The sequence below is a fragment of the Sphaeramia orbicularis genome, chromosome 13, assembly GCF_902148855.1.
Source record: "Sphaeramia orbicularis chromosome 13, fSphaOr1.1, whole genome shotgun sequence".
NCBI lineage: Eukaryota > Metazoa > Chordata > Actinopteri > Kurtiformes > Apogonidae > Sphaeramia > Sphaeramia orbicularis.
In genome coordinates this window covers 24,880,189-24,906,959 of record NC_043969.1, presented here as the reverse complement: position 1 = coordinate 24,906,959, position 26,771 = coordinate 24,880,189, and the positions used below count along the sequence as shown (strand labels likewise).

At 36.9% G+C, this 26,771-nt stretch overlaps 2 protein-coding genes across 2 annotated transcripts; one reads left to right on the top strand and one right to left on the bottom strand.

Annotated features, from left to right (window-relative positions):
• Window positions 1-260: 260 nt before the first annotated feature.
• scarf1 (scavenger receptor class F, member 1) lies at window positions 261-10,657 on the top strand. The gene is made up of 12 exons (XM_030151745.1): window positions 261-301; window positions 425-780; window positions 1,325-1,386; window positions 1,487-1,588; window positions 2,907-3,447; window positions 3,534-3,752; window positions 4,519-4,647; window positions 5,073-5,179; window positions 5,286-5,397; window positions 6,256-6,380; window positions 7,015-7,152; window positions 8,544-10,657. Exons 2-12 carry the CDS (start codon window positions 680-682, stop codon window positions 9,608-9,610), a joined length of 2,703 nt encoding a protein of 900 aa, XP_030007605.1. The 5' UTR covers window positions 261-301; window positions 425-679; the 3' UTR covers window positions 9,611-10,657.
• Window positions 10,233-23,809, bottom strand: vtna (vitronectin a). Its single transcript, XM_030151747.1, is given in 9 exon segments — window positions 10,233-11,063; window positions 13,266-13,787; window positions 14,354-14,506; window positions 15,705-15,861; window positions 15,978-16,117; window positions 18,185-18,422; window positions 18,424-18,632; window positions 18,712-18,831; window positions 23,731-23,809. Coding segments are annotated over 9 exon segments (1,716 nt in total). The 5' UTR covers window positions 23,789-23,809; the 3' UTR covers window positions 10,233-10,944.
• Window positions 23,810-26,771: the final 2,962 nt, after the last annotated feature.

Here is a 26,771-nt window from a genome sequence, read left to right as displayed (position 1 = left end):
TGTTTGTAATGACTATTTCACTGACAAAAGCAGACCTCAAATCTCAACCACCATGTGAAATTTATTGCTGATGTGATAAAAAAAATCAAAACATGGCTTGTCTGTGATGGTTCATTTAATAAAATGTAGCTGAATGAACACATTATTGTCTTGTTTTTTTTAAGTTATGAAAAGGAAAACATTACAGGAGCTCAGAGTGAACCACGTGACCATTTTCTCTGATTTTCATGACTAATAAGGAGGAACCAAGGCGCTCTTCATCATCTCCTGGAAGACTTCAACAATAGATTCTGGGAAAAAGGTGAACACTATGGGTGTGTGTTGTGTTGTATTGGGGGTGTGTGAAAGTCCAACTTATGTGTGCGACTAATTTGGTGCGTTAGTGTTCGTCCATCTTTAAAAAGCTCTGTGTCTGGCTGAATAGCAGGAAGTGGCTCTGACTTCCCCAGGAAATGGGGAACCTCGACCCCTCTCGCTGCTTTGGAGCCGCAAGACAACTCATGGGAGAGACGGAGAGGGAGAAGGGGAAGGAGGGAAGGGTGGAGGACAGACAGAAAGACAGACGCTGGTAGACCAAAGTCAGAGAAAGAAAGGACAAAAGAGGAGACTCTGGAGCAGGCTGAAGAGAAAGGATCAAGATAAAGTTGTAGGCTTTTATTTGGTTTCCAACTTGGTGGAGATGAAGCTTCTCCTCCAGGCTGTGGGTGCTCTGCTCTGCTGCTCGCTGTCCTCCTTAAACACACTGGACCCTAAAGGGAAAAACGTCTGCCGCAGCCTCAGGTACAATTTAACTTTAACAAATAAAGAAAATCAGGAAGGTAAAAGTGGACACACATGGGATTCATGATGTTCATCTGACAGATTCCTCCATCTTTGGAATCAGCTCCACCTCATCTATTGGTACAACAACAGCAACATGGAATAGATCAGTTGTCAAGTACTAAATTTATGACCAACTTAATCATTTTGAGGAAGAAAAAGTCAAATATTATCTTAGTCTTTTAACTGTTTTGAGTGTTTATGGTATTTTTACTCTATAAGCTGAGTACCTTCATTTTATGGATAAAACTAGATACTTGAGGAGGTTATATTGACTGGTAAATTGACATATTTTATCATTTTTAGATGACATTTTATAGACAGATCACTTCATCAAGTAAACACAAGAAAATGTAACTGTTAATTGCAGGCATTTTTCTTTTGTTCAATGATTTTCATGTCATAACAGAGTTTGTCAGTTTTCCTCAATTTTCTCAGATATTCAGTAAATTATCTCATTTTTATGCACTTTTTTTTTTTTTTTACATTTGTCTTGTATGTTCAGGGACCCCTCTACTCTAGAATGTTGCACTGGATGGCGTCAAGAAGGAAAAGACTGCACTATACGTGAGTTAAACTGTTCAAACAGCAGCTATTATATACTGTTTATTTTACTGGCTCCATGTTGGCTTTGTGTGTTCTGAGTTGTCATTCACTGTGTGTGTAGCTGTGTGCGAGGGCGAGCAGGCCTGTCTGAAGAATGAGCTGTGTGTGAAGCCTGGAGTGTGTCGCTGCCCACCTGGATACTTCGGCGCTCACTGTAAAACACGTGTGTAAAAACATCCTGAGTTCCTTGGTTTGTGTCCAGCTGGGGACCATTGTTGCTTGTCACCATCTCTCTTTCCACTTATTTCCTGTCATTTTATTAGTATGTATATCTAAAAGTACAAAATGGGCTTAAATGTCACTGAACTGACACACATCCCATAGTTGATTTACACAGTTTAAGATACCATCAGTTGATTTCTTTTACAATATAGACTTGTACATGTTTTATTTACATTACATTCAACCATACTGTGGCTTTGTAAGGATTTATTCCAAAAGTAAAAACTTTTAGTGATTAAAATGAAGACATCGGTCTCACATCTGGAGGTTAGATAGATGTTATGCAGTGTTAGAATATCACTAACAACTTTCACTTCAGTGCTGTGTGTTTAACCCTTTCGTGCATGAATTATGAGAACCTTAGTCAATATTTTTTTCCTGATTGTTTTTACTCCTCTTTAGGCATGAAAAAAAAATGCGATTGAATTTTTTTTTAATGAACCTATTTTTCATGAAGTTACGAAAATGTCCGCTCAGCTGGACACCGTGCGTTTAATTTTTGAAGTAAAGAAACATGTATTTAAAACACATCATCAGAAAGTGATATACTGTGTGACAACTATAAAATCATTTTTAATCCAGCTAATCTGATGTTTTCTCATAATTTAACATACTCTAATAGTAGTTATTACTCATTTAATGGTGAGAATATGCCAAAAAAATATTTTTTGTTTAAGACCACTGTTGATTACAGTCTAATAACAATTGGCAACTGATTTGCACTCAAATATGTTATTGTAGATCAGGTTTATCAAGAACAGCAAAGTGACAGTAATGGTATGAATGTCAGTGTATGTGATGATGCATAAGCCTCCATTGTGTTGGATGATATGAAACTAAAACAACAAAACCCAAGAATGTACAAGAGAACAGATGTAGAATAGCTGTCCACTGTGGTGACCAGTATGCATGAAAGGGTTAAGTACAAACATAATTAGAAGTACTTGGATCTTACAGGACAATGATGCAACAAACATATGATGATTATATAGAGTATGTTCCATTTCTGACAATTAAACTACCCTAAAGTACATAAAGTAGTTAAAATGTGCTTAGCCTTAAACATCTACACCAATAAAATGCAACATTTACATAAATGCACCAAAAATATTATGTATAATAGTAAAACACTTTTATTTTAAACAATTTAAGTTATTTAAGTGCTCAAGTAAGATTACCTACAAATTTGTGTTTTTTCACTGTGTTACTCATCCTTATCTGAATTCTTCTTCCCTCTTCCATGTGTTTCTTATTACCAGGTTGTCCCTCTGAGTTCTGGGACTCAGACTGTCGTCAGTTGTGTCCGTGTTATCCATACGGCCGTTGTCATCCTGTCACAGGTGAGTGCACCTGCAACACAAACCGGTGGGGTCCACTTTGCCAGTTCCCTTGCAGGTGTGCACGCCACGGCCACTGTGACCCTATTTATGGAAACTGCACCTGCGATGAAGGCTGGTGGACGTCGACCTGTGCCAAACCCTGCCAGTGTATGAGTGGGGGCGCAGTGGGCCCCAGCTGCGAACAGTTGACTGGACGCTGCCAGTGTCACAGGGGCCACTGGGGCCTGAAATGTCCAGTCAGTTGTAACTGTTACATGTCACCGTGCAATCAGCGGACCGGTGTGTGTGAGTGTGATCCAGGCTGGTGGGGACCCAGCTGTGACCGCAGATGTAACTGTGACCTCACACACAGCAGCTGTGACCCGGCCAGTGGGCAGTGCCTGTGCCAGCCGGGCTTCCAGGGACCCTACTGCAACAAGCCATGTGCCCCTGGTACATATGGCAGCGGGTGTATGATGAGGTAGGTGGGTGTGAAGACATAGATGTTGTAGATATCTGTGTTTGTCTCCGTGGTGTTTCTAATGCCTGTCTTTATCTTCTTCTAAGTTGTGGTTCCTGTAAAGACAACCAGACCTGCTCTGTCATTGACGGTGCATGTGCTGCCTGTGATCCCGGTTGGAAAGGTACACAGTGCAACAGCTCCTGTCCATTTGGTTTTTATGGTGATGGCTGCAAGCAGACATGCCCACATTGTAGGAAAAATGAGCCCTGTGACCCAGAAACAGGGAATTGTGGGAGTTGTGAACCTGGATGGACTGGACCCAGGTATGAATGTCTGTCATACAGCAATGTGATGTTCAGTTATACTGAGGTTTCAGCTAAAGAGATGGTCAGGAAAACAGCATAATCCTGTAATGAGAATATTTTTAAGCACTGGTGCTTATAGGATGATTAATAACTCCTACAGAATGGGCAGTAGTGTGATTACTGTGTATATATATTAAAGATCAGCAAACAAAAGAATGATAATGAGTGTTAGCATCAAATATTTCTCTGTATTAAAATATTATGTCATCTCAGCTGCATTGCCTTGTATTTATGACATAAAATGACAGAATCATCCAGGTTTTTTCTTTGTAAAGCGGCCTTCCTACGTTAGGGACACGAATGGAAATAATTTTGGAAATAATAAACCAATTCAGTTTTGGTTATGATTTTGCTGTCCTAAAAAATGTTACACACTCATGAGGTTTAGGTACTTAACGTTCATGTGCAAATCAAACAAAACTAATGCCATGGTCATCTTAAGTAGCGCTCAAAAGAAGTAGATTTTAAAGATACCTACTGATAATATTTTTTCTTGTATCTTCTCATTTGTGAAATAGCCAGAGTGTATCCTTTCCATGGACTCTGAGCTGAGGGTGTGTCTTTGCTTATTACTTGACAGTTTGTACTGCCCACATGTCTCTATGAAAATGGAAAAAATTTACTAAAGAGAAATTAGATTTACCAATCACACATGAAGAAATTTTGATGTTTGTGTACTAGTATAGAAAATAAATACAGTGTAATCATAAGTGTGTTTCATCAGATGTGAGGAGGCCTGCTCTAATGGCACTTATGGAAAGGCCTGCAGCTTCCTGTGTAAACCTTGTGTCAGTGGTCGCTGCCATCACGTGACAGGAAAATGCATCTGTGAACCGGGTTTTCAGGGAGAAAGGTGAGCATGTTTTCTTTTCCCTTTTAAAACAGACAGGTTCATTTAAACACTGATCTATATATGGTGAAGAATGTCCTACTCTACTCCAACATGTCTTTTTGTTGGTGTTCTGTTTTGGCTTTACCCATATGATATAGTAGTATATAGTATCAATGTACTTTATTTTTTCAACTGAGAGCATTATGTTTTATTCTAGAACAGTTTTTATTCATGTGTTTATAGACACTAACCAGCACCTCTGTCATTTGGTGCATGTGCTGCCTCAAAGTAGAATTATCCCTTTAATTTGTTTTGTTTTGTTGTTATCCCACTGTCTGCTAGTCATCATCCTTTCACTATAAACCAAATCAGATGATGGCTCACCATTTACACAGTGGCTTTTTTGTTTGCTGAGCTGGTGTAATTATGTGAATCATGTTTTCCAGCTGTAACAGCAGTTGCCCCGCCCTACAATTTGGCACTGACTGTTCCTCTGTCTGTGACTGTGGAGAGGGCATTGGCTGCAATGCAGTGACCGGAGCCTGCCCCAGCAGTACGTCTGTCCATCCATCCGTCCATCCCTCTATCCATTAGTTGTGAGTCGGAGCATATCCACCTGAAGGCCATCACATGTCTGTGTGTTTGTGTGTGTTCGTCAGGTATCCGCGGTGCAGTACTGGCAGGTGTGCTGGTTCCTCTGCTGTTGTTGCTTCTCGCTGTGCTCTTTTGTTGTCTGTGTTGTGGAGGAGGTCCAGCTGATGGCAAAGACAGGTCTTTACCTCACTTCTCTCTTCAGTTTTATGTCCACTTGACCTACGCATTACATCAAACCCTGGACTATCTTAAGTCAGGGGTGTCAAACACACATACACATACATAGGCCACATACAGCCTAATTTGATCTCAAGCTGGCTGGACCAGTAAAATTATATCATAATAGCTTATAAATAATGCCAAAAAAGTAAACAGTAAAGTTACGTATGAAAATGTTTGCATTTCCAAAATATTCTTACAGGAAAAAAATGTGAATAACCTGAACATCCATGAACAACCACAATTTTTTAAAGAAAAATACATGCAATTTTTTCAATATTATGCCTTAGCTTATAATTTACATATGTGCATTACAACTTACAGATCGCAGTGGATCTACAAAGGTACAAAACATTTAGTCACAGGCATCCGGAACTGAAAACTATAGCATTTAACTTCATGATCAATTCAACTTGTCTGACCTGACTGTCAGTGTCTTCTGTGTACTTTTTGAACTTTGCAAATTCATCCTGTGGGCGGGATTGAACCCTTTGGAGGGCTGGCTTTGCCCCACATCCCGTATATTTGACACCCCTGCCTTAAATTGTTTCTGGAGATATAGCATTATATCATGTATAAAATGAAAGGGCTTGGATTTGGATCCATGTCATGGTCTTTTGTTTTACCTTGAAGCTCCAAACCTGAGCAACACATTGATAAAGTAACAGACAGAAACCAATAACTGTAAATATTAACTTTATAGCTTTTATGTGCAGTTGGATTTATTAGTATATTTCAGAGAGAAAGGCTTCATGAGTTTCATCTGTACAATAAACACAAATCATTATGCAACAGTTCTGAATTCATCTGTTGTAGGGCGACTGTAGCTGAGGGTGGATGGTCAGTGCGCATGAAGTATCACGTCTATAGTGTCCTGGCCAACATCGGCGCTGCTCTGCCCTGTATCTCTGATTGGTCCTCTGGCCTGCCTCGTGTCACTGGTGAGTCTCACAGAACAATATGTACAACAACTTACATTGTCATTTAATTCCAACTTTATGGACAACAATGTAGAGAGTTAAGTTATTGTTATATATCAAATCCCTGGTGATTAGAAAGTGAATTACATCTGAAGTGATTATTGAGGAAAAAGGTTTACATGTAGAATATTATTGTCATTATGCCACAGTTTTGTTTTTTTTTGGGGTTTTTTTACCAGAGGGTCTGCTGCGTTAACTATGACCATACAATAATATATTTAATTTTGTAAAAGGGTACCGTGTAGTAGGAAGTATTAGACATAAACACTTGTTAACTTTTCATTAAGTAGATTATATTTGAGTAACAAACCAAACATTCTGTGCCTTTGTGATTTGATTGGCAATATAGGTGTATTTGCAAATATTTCTGTATTTGAAGGAAATTTTATGGAAATTAATAATGCGATAACCATACATTACAGCTAAAAATGCAAAATTGAAAGCTCTTCAATCCCACTTACAAAGTTCTTGATACAAAACTATTCACAAATCATATACAAAATGAAAGGGATTTGATACATTCCTAATATCCTTTTGTACAATCCTGTCACATAGATGTAACTAGTAGTTTATTCTGTGTAATCTGTGTTTTCAGTATCTCATCATGACCCAGAGCTGACGTTCAATCACAGCTTCATCGAGCCCCCTTCTTCTGGCTGGGTCACAGAGGGCTCATCCTTCGACAGTGATGAGGAGGAGGCAGAGGCTCTATACTGCGTCCCTCCAAGAGAAGGTACGCTTCAGATTTCCCTCTTTTTGTGTTGAGACAGACCCCAACAGGCTGATTCATCTTGTAACTCTAATATATTTCCTTATCTTATCTATCCCATTTGTTCTTCAAAATAAATTCTAAAACCTGGGTATTTTTGGCCACTTAAATAACTACAAGTCACAGTCAAAATCCAGTAGTGTATAAAATGATCTGTTTCCTGACTGTAATACCTGTAAATATGTGTGTGTGCATGTTAGTATGGGAGTGTGGAAAGAAGGCTTTAGCATTTCTTTTACTGTGAAAGCTGTTGACTCTAGCATTAAAGGCTGTTGGTTCAAATCCAGCTTGGAACAGGATTTTTATCACTTACTCTGTCTGGAAATTCCCATTCTTTGTTTCTGCTCTGACATCTACTTTTTTTCATAAAAGCACAGAGATACTTGTTTGTCATATGTTGTTAAATGTTTCAGTGCCATCTGCTGGACGTGTTTTCATGTTTTGTTTTTACTGATCTAATCTTTTTTCATTTTCGATGAATTAGTTGATTATTTTCTTGATCATTCAGTTAGTTGCTTGGTTTTATGACATGTCAGAATGTGGTTAAAAATTACTCAAAAGTTTACTGGTGTAGAAAAGTAAATTAACTGGAAAACGTTCAAGGTTAGTATCAGAAATTGATGCTTTTTTCTTAGTAATCACTCACATCAGTTGCCAATTAACTTATCTGACAATGAATTGATTATTATTTTGACTCTCTAAAATGTTGCTCATTCAATGAAATAGGAGAATAAGATTGTGTAGTTGCGGAAAACACTTCACAATGATTATGTAAAAGGCTGTATCTGTTGCCAGAACTAAGGAGAATAGACAATAGATAATATCACTGTATAAAAAAATGAATGACTCATGGGATTTATCTGCAGGTGCTTCAGGTCGTTACATACTTTCTCACTCTTCTTTTTTTTTTAAGCTTTATTTTTATTGTTTGTTTTATGTACATTACAAAACAAGACAAACATGGGGGACGTATGGGATACATTGACTATAATAAATCTTGTGATTAACAATTGTTTTTAGTACTGTGACGTTGAAGTGAAAACTGTCCATTTCTTCCATTTATCATGACGCTGTTCTTCTTGAGTCCTCAGTCTATGGGTCAGAATCTCCATCTCAAATATTCCATTCACAGTTTGTATCTAGTCGTTAGTTGTAGGTGTTTCTAATCTGCACCATTTTTTGGTAACAGCCTTTGTACAGGCTGCTAATAGTATTTTAAACAAATATCTATCATTTTTTCTTACATTATTACCAATAATACATCCAAAATACATCACCAAACATGTTTTAGGAATTGCATAACCCAACATCTTAACAATTACCTTCTCACTCTTCTGTCTGCTTTTCTTGGACAGACATCCCAGCGGTGGCGGGCGGTGAGTTCCAGGAGATGGCCTCTAAGTGTAACATGTTTTTAGACCCGACAGGCTTCAGCAGCGAGGACATCTCTTCTCCCTTCAACATCCCACGAACCTCCAGCATCGCCAAGGCCAAGCGTCCGTCCGTCTCTTTTGCTGAAGGTACTCGCTTCAGCCCCAAAGAGCGACGTGGCTCCGCTCAGGATCCCAGCGCTCTCCCTGGACATCCTCGCACCAAACCCAAACCCACCTGGGGGATTTTGATGGTCTCAGCCCTGCAGAATCAGGGGGGTGCAGCTAAAACTAGGGATGAGAATGGAGGTGAGGGTGAAGAAGTGGTGGATGTCCAGGAGACAAACAATCAGGAGTCAGTCTATGAAGGAGGGGAGCAGGATGTGGACAGAAACTCCCCCACCCCATCCTGTACTACACAAAGACCAACAAGGACCAACGCTGCTCATAAAGGCAGCCACGTCCCAGCATGCACCACTGAGACTCAGACTGGGGGCGTGAATAAGGTCACTACAGTGTATGTGACGGTGGGTAAGGCGGGGCGGCCGGTGTCCAGAGCAGAGTCAAGCTCAGAGGGTCCCGTCCAGGCCATGCTACGCAGACTGGGCAGCCTCCAGAGACAGAAAGAGCAGGAATCAGGCAAAACTAAAGTTAAGGGAGCTGAAGGGATCACCAAACCTCCCAGGAGGAAGCTTGGCACTCGTGCTAGTGCGTGGGAGCAGGGGGAGCCGTCCGGAGGCGAGACTGGCATTTGTAAACCCATCAGGAGGAAGCATGCCCACCAAAACTCCCAAGCTGACACAGTGGGTGGGAATGACATCCCAGCATCTGAGAGCAACACTCCCAAAAGGCCACTGTCGTCCATTTTGAAGAGCGTTCCAGAGGTGGCGCCAACTGGAGACGAACAGAGCACAGGCCAAACTGAGAGCAACTACCTGACTGTAGGACCAGCAGGGGACGCCGTGAGCCTCACTGAGGTCATCACAAACCAGGGGGCAGTGGTCAGCGTGAACGACGAACCCTGCTATGAAAATGTCATCCTCAGACACTGAAGACCTCTGAGAGACCGTCATCAGCGGGACTGATAAGAATAGAACTGCACATTTATCATCTGCAGTTGTCATAAAGGTTTCTGCCGTATTTATTATTGTGTTATCATTATGTTTGTTATGTACATTTAAGGGTTTGTTATTCAAGTGTAAGTGCAGCTTACTTATTAATATTTATAGTTTTTGTGATAACGTAATTAACCTGATCTTTACATGATATTTTAAATGAATAATGAAACACATCATGTTTATATGTTGAACTGAAACATAAAAGCCACTGTAAACTACAAAATATCAGGTGTAATTCTATGATTTTTCAGCCTTAACATCCCATTTTCCTTTAGTGTCATTTGATAAACGCAAATATAATGACAATTAGACAACAACTGTATGATGTAATGATGCAGGTTGTCCATATAAATAAGGGCAGGTTGCACTCTTGGCCTATATTTCTTTCCCGAGGGTTATCCATTAAACAGACACTAAAGAAAAGTGTTTTGTGGAGAAAAACACACCTGCAAACGAGTTTTTTCAGGCGGTAAAAAGCAAAAGAGTCTTTCTTATCACAGAATGACTAACTGTGGGCTTAATTCAAGTGAACACAGATATAACTTGAACCAGAAAATGAAATCATCCACTTTATTATTTGTAATGGATGAAAATACAGCAGTTGTTCAATAGGACATGAAAACAAACGTAACATACTCTTCATCAGTGCACAATGTACAGTTAAACTGACAAAAGCTACTTGAATCTAACATTATACTGCGACTGTATTGTGACTGTAGAGAATTAAAGCAAAAGCAGGATTTCAAGACTTCACACTTTGAATGTAGTCATTTTTGATGCATAAAACTTTGTTTTTTTATGCATTTTTGATGCATAAAACTTTATTTTTTAATGTAATCACAATAAACTATCTCTCCCTTTAAAAAAAAAATAAGAAGGAAGATGTGAATATATAATGCATAAAACGCAATCATCATGTCTTTATCAAAATGTTTTTCTCTCATCAAGCTCTCCACAAATAAAACTTTACCTTTAACACTACTTATTTTATGTTGTGTTCAGTGAAATAGGTCAGTTAATGTTTAGAACAAATGGGTAAACATTGGAGGGATTAGATAATAACCCGGTGTGAACTTTGACGTCCATATCTGTTGTGAACAGCGGTCTTTGGACTTTCATCGATCTCCAGTATTTACTAAAAGCTGGTTAGTCACATTTTACACAGAGCAGATCTGACACTTCTTACATCTTTGCTTGAAAAGAACCATCTGTTTAACACACATTTAATCCAATTTACTATTTTGAAGCACCTTAAATATTGGAGACTACTATTTCTCTGCCCCCATGGGGTCTGAACAGCCCAGCCAGTACCTGGCGATGGACCTGGGGTATGGGGGGACGCCGGGGTCAACTCTCTTACTCCTGAGGTCCACTCTGTAGTATTTATCTGGAAAAAACACAGAATATGTCAACACGTCATTTGATCAGTTTAGGAAATGTGGGATGAGTTAGGATAGATCATAATACATGTGAAGATATGTTTTTCTATGTGCTACACAGAGCAGCTAAAGTTGTCCATTTATGTCTGTGGGGGCAGTTTCCAAAACCTGTGATTATAGTGGAATTCTTCACATATTTCAGTCAATAGAACATCAAATATAATAAGATGAATGCCCACTTTGATTAAACTTTCCTGCTACTGTAAACTGTGAGACAGAAATGTACCAGAGGCCAGTGAAAAGAGGAATTTCAGTCATCTGTGTCTTTGTCATGTGTCACTACTTCATGTGAAAGTGATTACATGATGATCTTCAATGACCAGACGAGCTGGGAGAGGTTTAATCCAATTAGTCAGTTCATCCTGCCCTTCTCTGCTTCCTAACAGCTGAATCTGGAGGTTTCTGGTTCCTTCTACTGTTTTAATAATTTTTTTATCTGAACAGAAACCAAACTGATCATTTTTGTTAGATTTTAACTTCATACTTGACACGGTCGACTGAATTTACGAATAAGTATCAGGCATTAGAGTATATATATCTTTAGACTAGGAAGCTTATTATTGTTATTAATTATTTAAGGAGAAGGGGTGGGAGTTTATAATAAGTTATAGTTCTTCTCACTCCTTTTCAAATATGTATTATATGTCTTATGTTAAAATGTTTTGTTTGTTTATTTATTTTTCTTTTTTGACATTCATATTCAAAATAAATGCATAAATCAATCAAATCAATCAATCAATCAATCCTGTTTTCTATGGTGGCTTCGTGTATTTAATTCCTTATTTCCTGTTTGCAATTACTTATTAAAACACTTTATTAGTTAATCAGTCACTGGCTTGTAAAATGATCCTTTAAATGTTTTCAAGCTGTAAAATGTGAAAACATAAGTAGCAGCACAATGTCCTGTATCTAGGGCCATGATTTATAAACTTTTTTCTGAGGATCCATATTTAAAAAATGACAAATCATTATGACCGATTTAATAATAGAGTAAATTTGACCATTTTTACTGGCCTTTCATAATTTATAAAATATCTTCTTGAATGGGTGAACCAGCCATTCGCAGATACATATGCATAGTTCATAAATCATCTTATGTCATAGTGGATGTGATACACTTTTAAATACTTCATAAATGACACCAAATAAATACATTTAGATATACAGTTGCACATAAAGTTGTAATATTTTTGTTTTCAGACACTTTCCCCTTTTTATTCCTATTTATACACATCAGTAATCACCTTTGACCTGGTGAAATGATGACATACTGAGTCCCAGTTACTCATATCTATCAAGAATAATTTTATGAGAAGTGGTAAAATTATTTTAGTCAACCTTTATGGGGAACAGTGTATTTAACAGCCTCTCATTCCTTTCCTCTTATGCTTCTTGTTCAAATTATTTAAAATAGCTACAATCACATATATTTGCTGTTCCCCACAAAAGCTCTTTTAACAAATCTGTGCGTCACAGCCCTTTCTGCGAGTGGATAGTCCAGAGGTTTAATAGAAATATCGAAAAATGATGCATTATTAACCCATAAAGACCCAGTGTTACTTTTTGGTAGTTCCCAAATTAATTTTGCTCTCTATTTAACCTTTCTTAAATGATTTATCACCATTTATTACAATATTATTCTCTGTTTTTTGCATTTTTTGGGGGGTGAAAATTAGGTGTTTTCCCATATTTAATTCAGTGATCATGTAGATGTTCATAAAAACTCAGAGTAAAGTTGAGGGTTATTATATCAGAAACAGAGAAAAACTGAAGAAAAAGTGACTTTTTTTTTTTTTTTTTAGCAAAGACATCAATATTAACATAAAACAAGCATCTCCATCCACTGTCATTGATCCAACTCCATGGTTTTTACTGGTGAATCAGTGTTGTAGAAGATGGCGGTGTTTCCACGTTCACTACGGAGCCTCTGAACGTCCCAATGGGTCATATCTGATGACCATGAACAGATGACAAACAGCATTTTACACCAGTTATTTACATGGAATGATAAGATTAGTGGATCAGCAGGTATTAAACATTTTAGATCAGTGGATTCTTTTGCTTTGTTTGGGTCTTTATGGGTTAAATAGATAATACTGTATCTGAGCATTCTCCTCATAGCTCTAATAAGTCTTTTCTTTCTACTTTACCTCCTTTAAAGAAGTAGACACTTTGTATGGGCTGAGTCCTCTGGATGAAGTCCCAGTACAAGTTCCTGTCGTTCCTGCTGTCGTAGTTGCCTCTGTTGTTCTGCCTGTACCCATCTCTCCGTCTGTCCTGATCCATGTCTTGATCCCAGCCTCTGCTCCAGTCTTGTCTGAGCCTCTCCTCCATCTCCATCCTTCTCTGTGCCAGCCTCAAGCCCATCTCCATGCCCCGCTCTGCCATCTCCTGGCCCATGGCCATTCCCCGCTCGGCCATGGAGTCCCAGAAAGGAGAACGGCTCTGCCTCCTTTGACCCCACTGCTGCTGACCCCACTGCTGACCCCACTGCTGGTCATACTGCTGGTCTTGCTGTCGACCCCACTGCTGGTCAGTCTGGTAGTCATTACGAGCTGGTGGGAACCTCAGAGGGCTGACGTAGATCCTGCCTGCCATGGCAGCATTCACAGGAGACCTGAGGCCTTTCCAGTCCTTGTCAATGAAGTGGTGTTTTCCATGATGCTGAGGAACTAAAGAAGACAAAAATACCCTCAGATCTGTAAGTATCAGGTGAGAACTTCATTCATTCATTCTCTCTTTCATGACACTCTCCATCTATCTGCCTCTAAAAAGGACATGATACTGTTTTCTACTCTTTTCACTCATAGTTATGCTATATTTTGTTAGTAACCAGTAATAAATAAGATATTACGCTTATGTAGTTCCTTCAACAAACATGTCATTTACATGTTAATTGTATTATTTGTGATATTATTTGTGAGTTTTCAGGTGTCTTGTATCATAGTGATGTGTTTGTCTTTGTTGCTGTTTGTTTAATTTATTACAGTTAGACACCTTATAGATGTATTTATTGGTTAAATATCATGTTATTTCTGGGAAGTTTTTATTTTGCAGGAAAAATGTGGAAGGTAGTTGGTTTTATTGTTTAAGATTGCAACTTATTTATGATTTTTCTGATAAAAATCAGTTTTAAAAGTGGGGAAAAATTTAGACTTATGATGCATAATGTTGCAAAAGTGACATAACTTACCCCTCACCCTGAAAATGCATTTAGTATCTATGAAAGTACACTTACTTTCAGAGAAGAGCTCGCTGAAAAAACGTTCATAGTTTCTGGAGTAAACGTCGGTGTAACGTCTGAACAGTGTAGATGGAGACCTCTCAGACATGCCGATACACTCCTCATGGGTCGGCTGGTGCAGAAACTCGTACGAATAATACTGATCACCTGGTAAGACAAGCAGAAAAGCACAAATTAACCCCTAAAGACCCAAACATTCACCATCGACCTAAACCATCTACTGATCCAAACTATTTAATACCAGTTTATCCACTAATCCTATCAATACATGTACACACCTTCCGAGAGCACCTCCTATCCTAGCACTTTCAAACATTCCATTTTAAATATTCTAATAAGGTTTTTCCCAGGACAACCACAGATTCTTTCACGATTATCTCTGGACCTGCTGCGGTGGTCCGGCCTCTTCCCTGCCCTCATCATCACCACTCACTTATCCTCAACCGCCTCCATGTGTCTCCTCCTACTCCCCCCTTCTCCCCCTCTCCCCCAGTCGCTATCTCTATCGCTCTCTCTTTTTCCCCTTCTCTACTCTCTCTCTTTAACCCCAACTGGTCAAGGCAGACGGCCATCCTCCAGGAGTCTGGGTCTGCTCGAGGTTTCTGCCTGTTAAAGGGAAGTTTTTCCTCGCCACTGTCACCAGTCACAAGTGTTTGCTCCAGGAGGATTCTGTTGGGTTTCTGTAGAATTGACTTAGAGTCTGGTTTTGACCAAGTCTATATATAAAATGTCAAGAGATAACTTTTTTGTGATGTGGCGCTATATAAATAAAATTTGATTGATTGAGTGATTTAATTGGTTTTCCCCTGTAAGTCGCTTTGGAAAAAAGCGTCTGCCAAATGCGTAAACATAAACATAAACATGTAAATAATTGGTATAAAATGCAGTTTGTCATCGTTTCAAGGTCATCAGATATGACCCATTTGGACGTTCAGAGACAACACTGATTCACCAGTAAAACCCATGAAGTTTGATCTGTGACAGTGGATGGACACACTTGGTTTTACATTTGATATATTTTGCTAAAAAAGTCACTTTTTCTTCAGTTTTCTCTGTTTCTGATTTAATAACCCTCAAACTTTAATCTGAGCTTTTATGAACATCTACATGATCAGTAAATTAAATAAAGGAAAATACATTAATTTTCACCGAAAAATGCAATATACAGAGGTTAGTATTATAGTAAATGGTGATTAACCACTTAAGAAAGGTTAAATCTAGAGAAAAATTCATTTGAGAACTGCCACAAAGTAGCACTGGGTCTTTAATGGGTTAAGATATAAGCTAAAATAGTTTTTACATACTAAAAACATGAAGCAAATAAACCATAAAAATGTGGTTTCACCTTTAAAAAAATAGGCCTTCTCTTTTCCATTGTGGCCTGGTGCAGGGAGGGCAAACGCAGCATCCACATAATCAGGAATCTTGTCAAAGCCCACGCTGATGTCTCGAGGATAGTCTTCATCCAGAACCCCATCATCAAACCTCCAATACTGGTTTCCCTGTTGAAGGTGTTAATCAAATTGAGCATCACATTCTAAAGAAAAATGACAACCTGATGTATGTGTGACATGAACTTCATGAACCCTCAGCATAACAGAAGTAACTCTGTGCCCACCTTGAAGATATATGTTTTCCCCTGACAGTTGACTCTGGTGAAGGCAGCATCAATTGGCCCCTTGATACCCCACACATCCTTTATGAGCTTTGGGTAACCAGGAACCACCGACTTCTGGTCCAGTTCAAAAAAATACACCCCTAGGAAATACAGACACTATTATTACACTATTATTTGTTTGTTTACACTTTTGCAGCAAAACTATTAGTTGAATTCATACCAAATTGGGTTTATAGATTACCACTGACCCAGAATAGATGTGGTTATATTTTGGGAAAAGTAGGTCATAGTTCAAATTTTTGATGAATTTTCAAACTCTTTTTTTCCTCCCATTTACTTATAATGGGTGAAATTTCTATTTTCCATCTATTTCTCTCTATAAAAACATCAATTTTGTTTCAATTTACTAGAAACATGACCACATGCATAGACATATTGACATCAGCTGGATTGATGCCAAAAATAAATACATAAATAAATAAATAAATAAATTCTTCATTCTTATCTGAACCCACTTTATCCTCACTAGGGTCACGGGGGTCGCTTGGAGCCTATCCCAGCTACTTAAGGGTGAAGGTGGGGTACACCCTGGACATGTCACCAGTTCATCACAGGTCTGACATATAGAGACAAACGATCCCTCTAACATTCACACCTATGGACAATTTAGATTAACCAATTAACCTATCAGTTTATATATATATATATATATATATATATATATATATATATATATACATACATACATACATACATATATATATATATATATATACACACACATATATATTTACACACACACATATATATGTATATATATATATATATATATTTACACACACACACATATATATATATATATATATATATATATATATATATATATATATATATATATATATATATATATATATATATATATATATATATTTACACACACACACATATATATATGTATATATATATGTGTGTGTGTGTGTGTGTGTGTGTGTGTGTGTGTAAAATCAATATGTGCGAGGGGTGGGGTTTGTTGTGCCTGGCACCACTTGTTGCTGATGAAAACTAATGTAAGAACAAAAAATAGGTGTATAAGAATATATTTTAACAAAATATCAGACAAGTCTGTAGAAAAATGAAAACTAACTGAAACTGTATCATATGTTTGCAAAACTAACAATAGTACAATTAAATCAATTGTAGAGTAAATGTCTTTGTCCAACTACTTCACAAGATAGCTGTGGGTGGTTGAATAAAACAGGAAAAAAAAACAACGTGAAATTGTAATTTATACTTGGTTCATTCTTACAGGGATGTGCTGTTAATGCAGTGATGAAAACACTGCATGTGCATTTGTTTGATAAAGAAGCTGACATTAACACTGAACATGTGTTTGGGAGCTTATGAAAGTGGGTCATGACTTGTGAGCAGAGCAGAGATCCACCGATTTGAATGACTTCAAAATATGATCAGTCCCCATAACTGTACTCTCTGCTTTTCCAAATTAAAATGAATTCAATATTATGTTACAAGGTGCTTTATAGTGAAACTGGTTGAAATTTAGTCAAGAAATTTTTAAATGTACAATTTCATATTTGGTAATTGCATATCCTGTAGATACTGTAAATACTATTAATATATCATCCCTTACCCACACTTGACTCTAACTCATACCTCATATTATCCTTGTGCTTTGTATTTCTTGTTAGATGTAATCTACATAAGTGACAAAAAAAGTTGAACCTAATCTAATTTCATATTTTGGGCTGGATAAATGCTCTACATTTTTATTTCTGCCTTTGCTTTTTGACCCCATCCTTATCTTTTGGAATGACAGGGTTTACTCTAGATTACAGATTTGGAGATACAGATGAGCTTTATTGATTCCTATGGGGGAAATTTACTGTTTTAATCAGTTTAATAGAAAGAAAGAAAACCAAAACACAGGTAGGAAAGGACTTTCACTGATTTAACAGAACTTTCAACCCCATCCCATCCCTCCAGGTCTTGATTTGCACCAAATGCTACTGGTCTCAAGGTAGGACTAGCTGAGAACTACTGACTGATGTTAGTCTTTCCACATTAAAATCTACCCTCTAGTTCTAGTGTGAACATCTGTTAAATCCGACTACATGTTGATAAAAACTCCCTTTATCTGTTTTTATTGAGTAAATGTTGCTTTTATAGGATTTCCCAGCGTAGTCTCCCACCTCTGAAGGCGTAGATGGAGCCGTTCTTCATCTGCATGAAGGAGTCGAAGGGCCGGCCACTGCAGACCTCAGCATCAGGGTCTGGGGCTTCAGTCGTGGTTGGTGGTGTGGCGGCTGTGGTGGCTGGGGTGACTGGGGCAGTGGTGGTCATCTCAGCTGTTGTTTCGGCCCCAGGAGCCTCTGTTGTACCCAGGACGCTCCGTGGCATGGGGGGGGTCCGTCTGTTGAACATGTTGGCGTACTATGGGACCCGTCTCCTGCAGTGGTTTGGTCATTTGTAATGTGACCTCCAGTGGATCCTGTGGTCTGAAATCCGGGACAGACTGCTGTGTGGGTCTGGGTCCACGGCCCAGAGCAGTCCGACCATGATGATGAGGTGAAGGGGCTGGAGTGGTGCTGTCAAACACATCATCATCATCCTCTGCGAAGATAAAAGTGTCTCCACGGGCTGAAAGTGAAAGACAGCTGCTTTTCATGGTGCTACAGCAGGACTACAAAGATGTTCAACAAACTGAGGGGGGTCTTACTCATCATACCACAGGTGACCTCATAGTCAGAGCAGCAGCTCTTGTAATACTTGCACATGGAGTCACACTGGCACGTCTTAGAGGCATCAAAACCATTTTCACAGCGGCCCATGCAGGACTCTTCAAATGCAGTTAGAGAGTTAAGGAGGAAGAAGTGATCCAGCACACTTAAGACCCCACATTTAGCATTTAACACATGTTTGAAACCACGTCATAATATGCAGTACTGTGCAAAACTCTTAGTCCACCTCAAGTTTGTTGTTTCTGAAAGGTTGAAATGATACATACATACATATTTCTCATTATTTTTTCTGCAGATACACATATGCATATATTACACTTATATCCAGATTTTATCTTAACCTTTAACCCTTTCATGCATGAATTATGAGAACATTAATCAAGATTTTTTTCTTTATTCCTCTTTAGGCATTTAAAAAACAATGAGATTATTATTATTTTTTTTATGAAGCTATTTTTCATGGAGTTACAAAAATGTGTGTTTAATTTTTAAAGCAACAAAATGTGTATTTACTGATGTACTGTGTGAAAACTATGAAATAAAAACATTTAATGCTGCTAATTTGATGTTTTCTCACATTTTAACATACACTACAAGCAAAAAGTTATGGATATTTAAAATATTTGGGCTATTTTTTTTCAATTGGGATTTTTGCATAACGCTTTTTACTTTTTTGTGTGTGAATTGAATTGAAACACATTTTGTTAACAACCAGACATAGTTTTATTTACAAATGGCAAAAATGACAAAAAACCAAAACAAAATAACAAAAAACAAAACAAAACAAAACAAAAACAAAAACAAAAAACAAAAAAAAACAAAAAAGAAATACCCTTAACTTTTTGTTTGTGGTGAACTCCAATGCTAATCACTTCATGGAGATAATATGCCAAAAAAAAAAAAAAAAAAAAAAATTGTTTAATTACAGTCTAATAACGATAACAAGGTACTGATTTATACTCAAACATGTTAGATTTGGTTTATCAAGAACAGCCAAGTTAAAGTACTGTTATCAGTTGCAGTGTATTGTGTATTGTGTTGGCTGATATGAAACTAAAATAACAAAATCCATGAATATACAAGAGAACAGCTGTAGAATAACTGTCTACTGTAGTGACCACTATGCATGAAAGGGTTAAAGACCCAAACATCCACCAGTGACCAAAACCATCTACTGATATAAAATGTATAATATTGGTTGATCCACTAATCTTATCAATCCATGTAAATAATTGGTGTAAAATACAGTTTGTCATCTTTTCATGGTCCTCAGATATGACCCATTTGGACGTTCATAGGCTCCGTAGTTACCGTGGAAACACTGTCATCTTCTACAACATTGATTCCCATGGAGTTTGATGAATAACAGTGGTTGTAGACACTTGTTTTATGTTCAGTTAATGATATATTTTACTGAAGAAGTCATTGTTTCTTCAGAGTTTTCAGTTTTTTGGTATAATAGCCCTCAAGTTTCATCTGAGTTTTTATGAACATCTACATGATCAGTGAATTAAATATAGGAAGATACCTGATTTTCACTGGAAAAATGGGAAATACAGAGGGTAATTTAATAATGACAATAATAAATGGTGACAAATCACTCAAGAAATATTAAATATAGAGAAAAAAAGTAGCACTGGGTCTTTGTGGGTTAATACAGAGACTGAGAAATGCATATGTATGGCCATTTTAACTTTACTAAACCAACACACCTAATGTTGGCTTGTGACTTTTGCACAGTACAGTACATATTATGGAGTTTATTTCATCTTTTATTTATCTGATGATGACATATTTCACATTGTTACAACCACAAATCTGAAAATGGACCAGCATCTTAAATCAAAATTAAAAATGAAAATAGTCGAATTATCTTTGACCTGTATTACACTGAAAAGAATACATGACATTACTTGATCTTCTTTTCACAGAATTTAAGATGTTTAGAGGCTGGATTTAGGTATAAAAAATGTACAATTCTTCCTGCAAACAAGTCTTAAGGTGTTCAACAGGTCCAGGCATCCACTGCCTTTATATATCTATCATCGAAAAACACTTTTTTATCAGAGTTTTCAGTAAATTTCTTACACATTTGTCAAACTGCTCCTCCCATGTTTGCTCCTTTGGACCAGGGTTTTGCTAGATGCTATATTTGTGCCAAATCATAATTACAAACTCCTCTTCCCATCAGCTGTTTCTAATTACATTGTTATTTAATTGTATTAACTCTTTATTGGGCCTAAATTTCCTGTCTGTCTGTAAATGTCAGATATACAAAGATACAAATATGTTGTGTTCATAATGTCTACAAAGTACAAGTTTAATTCCACTGTTTAATGTTTAATTTGTGTTTTCCATATCTCTCCAACTTTTCTGTATTTGTGGTTGCTTTTTCATTCATACATTTTATATTTACTTTGCCTCAAGTAAAACACCACAGTTGTTGAGAAATGCATGAAATATATTCATCTATAGAGTTTGTATTATTACAATAATGCCAGTAATGCTAAACAGAAGGATCTACTAAGCGTTACCAGGGATCACTTACAAGCACAGCAGAACATAGTTAGTATTTACATCAAGTATTAGTTCAGAAGGGTGAATTCAGGCAATTTGGGAATGTGGTGACACATGATCACAGCCACATGACTTAATTCCTGTCACATTGTATGAAGTTATTTTGTCAGCATCAAACAGGAAGTTGACCCCAGAAGCTCAGAGGTCACAGGAAGAGTCATCTTCAACATGACTCATTCAAAATCAGACCAGAAAACCCCAAAAACAGAGCGCAGAGTGAGCACAGACAGATTACAGCATGAATGCAGTAAAAGATTAATTTACGACTGAAAGTATAGAGTAGCACAAAAACCTACTCTACATCATACTCAACTAACTACTTAATTAATGATTGAGTAAATGAATAAATAAAATACAAGAAAGAAATTATATTTACCCTTGAATTTGATGTAGGAGTGTAAAAAGTGAAAAAAAAAAAGGAAACAAATGATATACAAACACGCATAGCAATGGTTTACTGTTTTTAAAATTAGACATATTGTTGGTGAATGTTTCAGGTAATGTGGGACAATGTTAAATGAATAAATCAGGCCCTTAACCTGAAAAAAAAAACAACAACCTTCATGTCTCCGTCAGTTGGATGAAGTGAAAAATAATATTACTGAGTAGACCGACCAAAATCGAAATGTATTTTAAGTGAGTTGTAAATGTAAGTTGATCAAATATGCTCTCAAAAATGGTTAGATTTAGTTAGATTTACTGAATAAAGATGATTATATATTCAAATACAGTACATATATAAAAGACCCTGGTTATTTTTAGGCTTACCAAGTTTCCAAGTAAAGTAGTTAAATAGATAATGATTTTACATACTTTATACTAATTCCTTTTGTTCATATTCCAAGAAAAAAGTTTCAGTTTAGAAAAAAAAGAATCATTACACAAAAAGTATATATTGAAAATATTATGTAAGAAATGCACAATTGTTGTAGCATTACTTTAGGATGAATAAAATAAATAATCTCAGCAATGATCAGTTGTTTAATTAAAGACAATAATCTGTTAGAACAACCTTTAACCCATTTTTATTGAGTAAATGCTGCTTTTCTTTACTTCCAGTGTATTAGTTCACCCTGGTCTAGTTATCCTGTTTTGAGTAGATGAAGATTTTTTTGATGATTCATGAAAAGACTTTAATTGATTCTATTTAATTGATTCTATATGATTCTATATTGATTCTATATATATATATATATTCTATTTCCTGAGACCCAGGAAAGTACAAGTTTAGGCTTTTTTAATTAAATAATTACCTATATTGGAAACATCGTGATGCAACAGTTTTTTCAGATGCATTTTATTTTTTAAATTATGGAATGTCCTTTGTTATGGACAGGTTTTTGGGGGTTTTTTTGTATAAAGCTGTGTGTGGGTCTGAGGAGGTTAACTTTAGCAGATCCCAGATCAGTCCACATTCTCCAACTCAGATGATCTTTTAGTTCTTTGTATATCTGAGGGTCTGTACAGACTGAACCCATGTGGTTTGGACTATATTACCTTTAGAACCCTTTGGAAAGTGAGTTCAACTATGTATCCAATAATGTGGACGTCATGTATGAAAGGGTTAAAATTATTAAATATTTCTGAAAACACGCATCTTCATTTTAACAACTAAATCCTTCCACCTACAGGGTCTGATCCATGAAGCCTTCATGACAGCTTATGACCTGTTAGTGTCAAATAACCTTAGACGTATGTTTGATGGTAAGAAAACTAACAAATTATCTTAAAATGTCATTATTATGGTTGAAAACATGACACTGTATCCCAATTCAATGTATCACTGAAAAATACTTTAGTGTCAGCAGTAACAAAATACCGAGCCATGTTTTGTACAAATATCATATACCTATATATAAATTCAATAACTTCATGGATTCAGAAATATCTATATTATAGAAGCCAAGTGACTTTGTGTGTGTGTGTGTGTGTCTCAGGAATCACACAAAATTCGGAAAGAGCTGACTGCTGCAGTTTGTCATACTGTTGTATTTTTAGTCAAGGAAGACAGTAGCGAAAACGGCAAGTTGATAGGACGAATATTTTGGGAGATATTAGTAATTTTGGAATACAATAGCCTTACAATCATGATGCTATGGTCAGAACACTTTGGCGGTGACTGCTGGACAAATGCGGTAATGCATGTACAAATGCACAACAGCATAAACACTACCACATCTAGAACCCATGGATCTCCATGAGTCAACGCGCTAGTATCATATGTTTTGTTACTTTTTCCCTTTGATGACAAAACTATCCTCAAATGACAGAATGACACAAACTGTCCCAAAGTGGCTGAATTCACCCTCCGTTACACAGATCACACTCATTAAAACATTATAATCAGTCAAAAACCTGCAGAAACTTTTTTTTAAAAAAAATATGACCTGAAATATTTTTTTTGTTCATTTTGTACTCACCATCTTCAGCAAATGTGTGCGTTACGAGAGCGAGCAGCAGCACGGCCCTCAGCCTCATGTTGCCTCCACAGTGTGAGAGAACAGAATGAGACAGTAATGATGGACCGTGTGCTCCTAATCACTGGAAATCATGTGTCAGTCACCCTACTTCCTTGTTTGCTTTAACCGTATTTGCAAAACTTTTTACTCAACTGAATAAACAGAGACAGAAGGAAGGATCAATAGGAAACAAAAGGCAAAGGATTGTGTCCATTTGTTGCACCTTTATTGAAATGAATGCTTTGAGAAAAGAAAAGAAAAGAAAAGAAAAGAAAAGAAATATAATTTGGTTGAATCTGAAAGAAATCCATAGATAAACTCATGAGATACAGTGTTCTTTTTTTTTTTTTTTTTTTTTAGAAAATCAGTGTATGATTTAGTAAAATTTCCCTAATGTTCACAAATGGAAACATTTGCAATTTTGTTAGATTTTCCTGACACTGACCTTTGAGCTACAATGGCCAGGATTTTATTATTTGTAATCACAGTCATCAGGAACTCCCACAGTGAACCAACCGACTGACTGACCGACCGACCGACCGACCGACCGACCCACCAAACCAAACCAACCAACCAACCAACCAACCAACCCAAACCAAACCAAACCAAACCAACCAACCAACCAAACAAACAAACAAACAAACAAACAAACAAACAAACCAAACCAACCAACAAACCAACCAACCAACCAACCAACCAAACAAACCAAACCAACCGTCCATCAGCTGTTCTGGAGCTGAATCAAAAACTGACAAAGAGAGAGCAAAGCAGAAAAAGTAGGATAATAAAACAAACATACATAAAAAACTAAAAATTAACCCTTTACCTTTCATCTCTTTCCCCATCCATGGTCCAATTGTGAATATCATGAATAAAAAATGTGAAAATGTATACAAACCTTCTCATTTCTTCAGAAGGATGTGTGTCTAATGTGCAGTAAAACAATCATAACCAGCTGAAGAACCCTCTGTTATGTTTCTTTAAGATGAGATCAGATGAGATAATTCTTTTTCGACCCTCAGTGGGTTAAATATGCAGTGTTGCAGCAGCATAGGAACATTAATTCAAAGAGATTCTAAATATAAAAGGTATAAATAATGCATATATACAAGACTATATAAAGTAACACTCAGTATAAACAATAATAAACTGAAAATATTTGTTAAAGAGCAAAGCATGGAGTATTACAAGTCTTGCACCTTGCTGAGGGCCATATACTTAATAATAATAACAATAATTTAACAACAACAACAACAATAATAATAGTAATTGCACATTGTATGAAACGACTGCATAAACAAAAGGGCAGTTGTGTGTCTGGGTGTATGATGTCACTGGTTGTAAAGTCTGACCGCAGCAGGAAGAACAGACCTGCGGTACTACTCCTTCACACACTCAGGCTGAAGCAGTCTGTCACTGAAGGAGCCTCCCACTGACCTCAGAGTGTCATGAGTGGGGTGAGAGACGTTGTTCAGCAGGGAGGAGCAAATTAGTCTGAAGATTTTCATTTGAACATGTGTCTATTAAGTCACTGTCTACAGTCAAAATGAGTTGAAGATTATATCAGCGCTGGACTTGAAGTGGATTAAATAAACACTTGAACGTCTGACAGAGTGGACTCACCACCACAGATAAAATCTAACTCTATGGGAAACATAGACTGTACTGACATGCACATCCCACATATCTTGGCTTTGATCTTATAGTGTTTGGAATAGAATAGAATAGAATAGAATAGAATAGAATAGAATAGAATAGAATAGAATAGAATAGAATAGAATAGAATAGAATAGAACAGGGTTTATTGTCATTACACAATTGTGCGATGAAATTACATTAACCCTTTCAAGCATAATGGTCACTACAGTGGACAATTATTCTACAGCTGTTCTCTTGTATATTCATGGGTTTTGTTGTTTTAGTTCCATATCAGCTAACACAGTGGACCCTTATGGATCATCCCATACACTGTAATTCATACCATAACTGTAACTTTGCTGTTCTTGATAAACCTGATCTGCAGTAACATGTTTCAGTGTAAATCAATTGTTGTTTGTTAGAAAAAAACGTAATTTTTTTTTTTTTTTGCATATTATCTCCATGAAAAGAGTAATAATAATTAGCATTAGAATATGTTAAAATGTGAGAAAACATCAGATTTTATTTCATTGTTTTAATATCAATTTCTGATATTGGGTTTTTAACACATTTCTTTACTTCAAAAATTAAATGCATGGACATTTTTGTAACTCCATGAAAAAAAACAACTTGATCACATTGTTTTTTTCATGACTATGGAGGAATAAAAACACTCAATAAAAAAATCTTAACTAAGGTTCTCATAATTAATGCGTGAAAGGGTTAAAACAGAAAAATCTACAGTAATGAAAACAATAATATACTTATGATAATAGATGGAACAAGCACTAGAAGGCTGAATGTGTCAAGTTTGCATACGTGCAAATAATGTGCAGTTGGCTGTTTCACTATGGACTTCAAATGTTCAGCTTTCCGGTAGTTTTTTCTATCTAATGTATGTCAAGTATATTTAAATATTCATAATCAAAAGGTAAAACTGTTTCAGTCTCTCCAGAAGTGACATGCTTTCATTGCTGCCATGTTTGTATTTCTGTTGTGTCATTTAGTGCCTGTGCAATGAGCCACAAGAGTCAGAAACCAGGATAAGATGTTGAAGATGGAATACTCCAGCTGGGGTTTCTGGGTGACTGATGGGATATGATGTTCTCATGTGCAAACACAAAGATGGAATATTTGAAAAATACCGCAATCTTCACAGTCACTGTAATTGCTATGGGGGAGAGGTAACAGGATCCAACCAATATGAGGATGAAGATGAGGAAGAAGAGGAATAAGTTGATGATGATGATAATGATGGTGAAGGTAAAAATGGTGATGGTGATGATGAATATGATTCATTCATTCATTCATTCATTCATAAGGAGAATGAAGAGAGATCATGAAGATGAAGAAGATGGTGAATA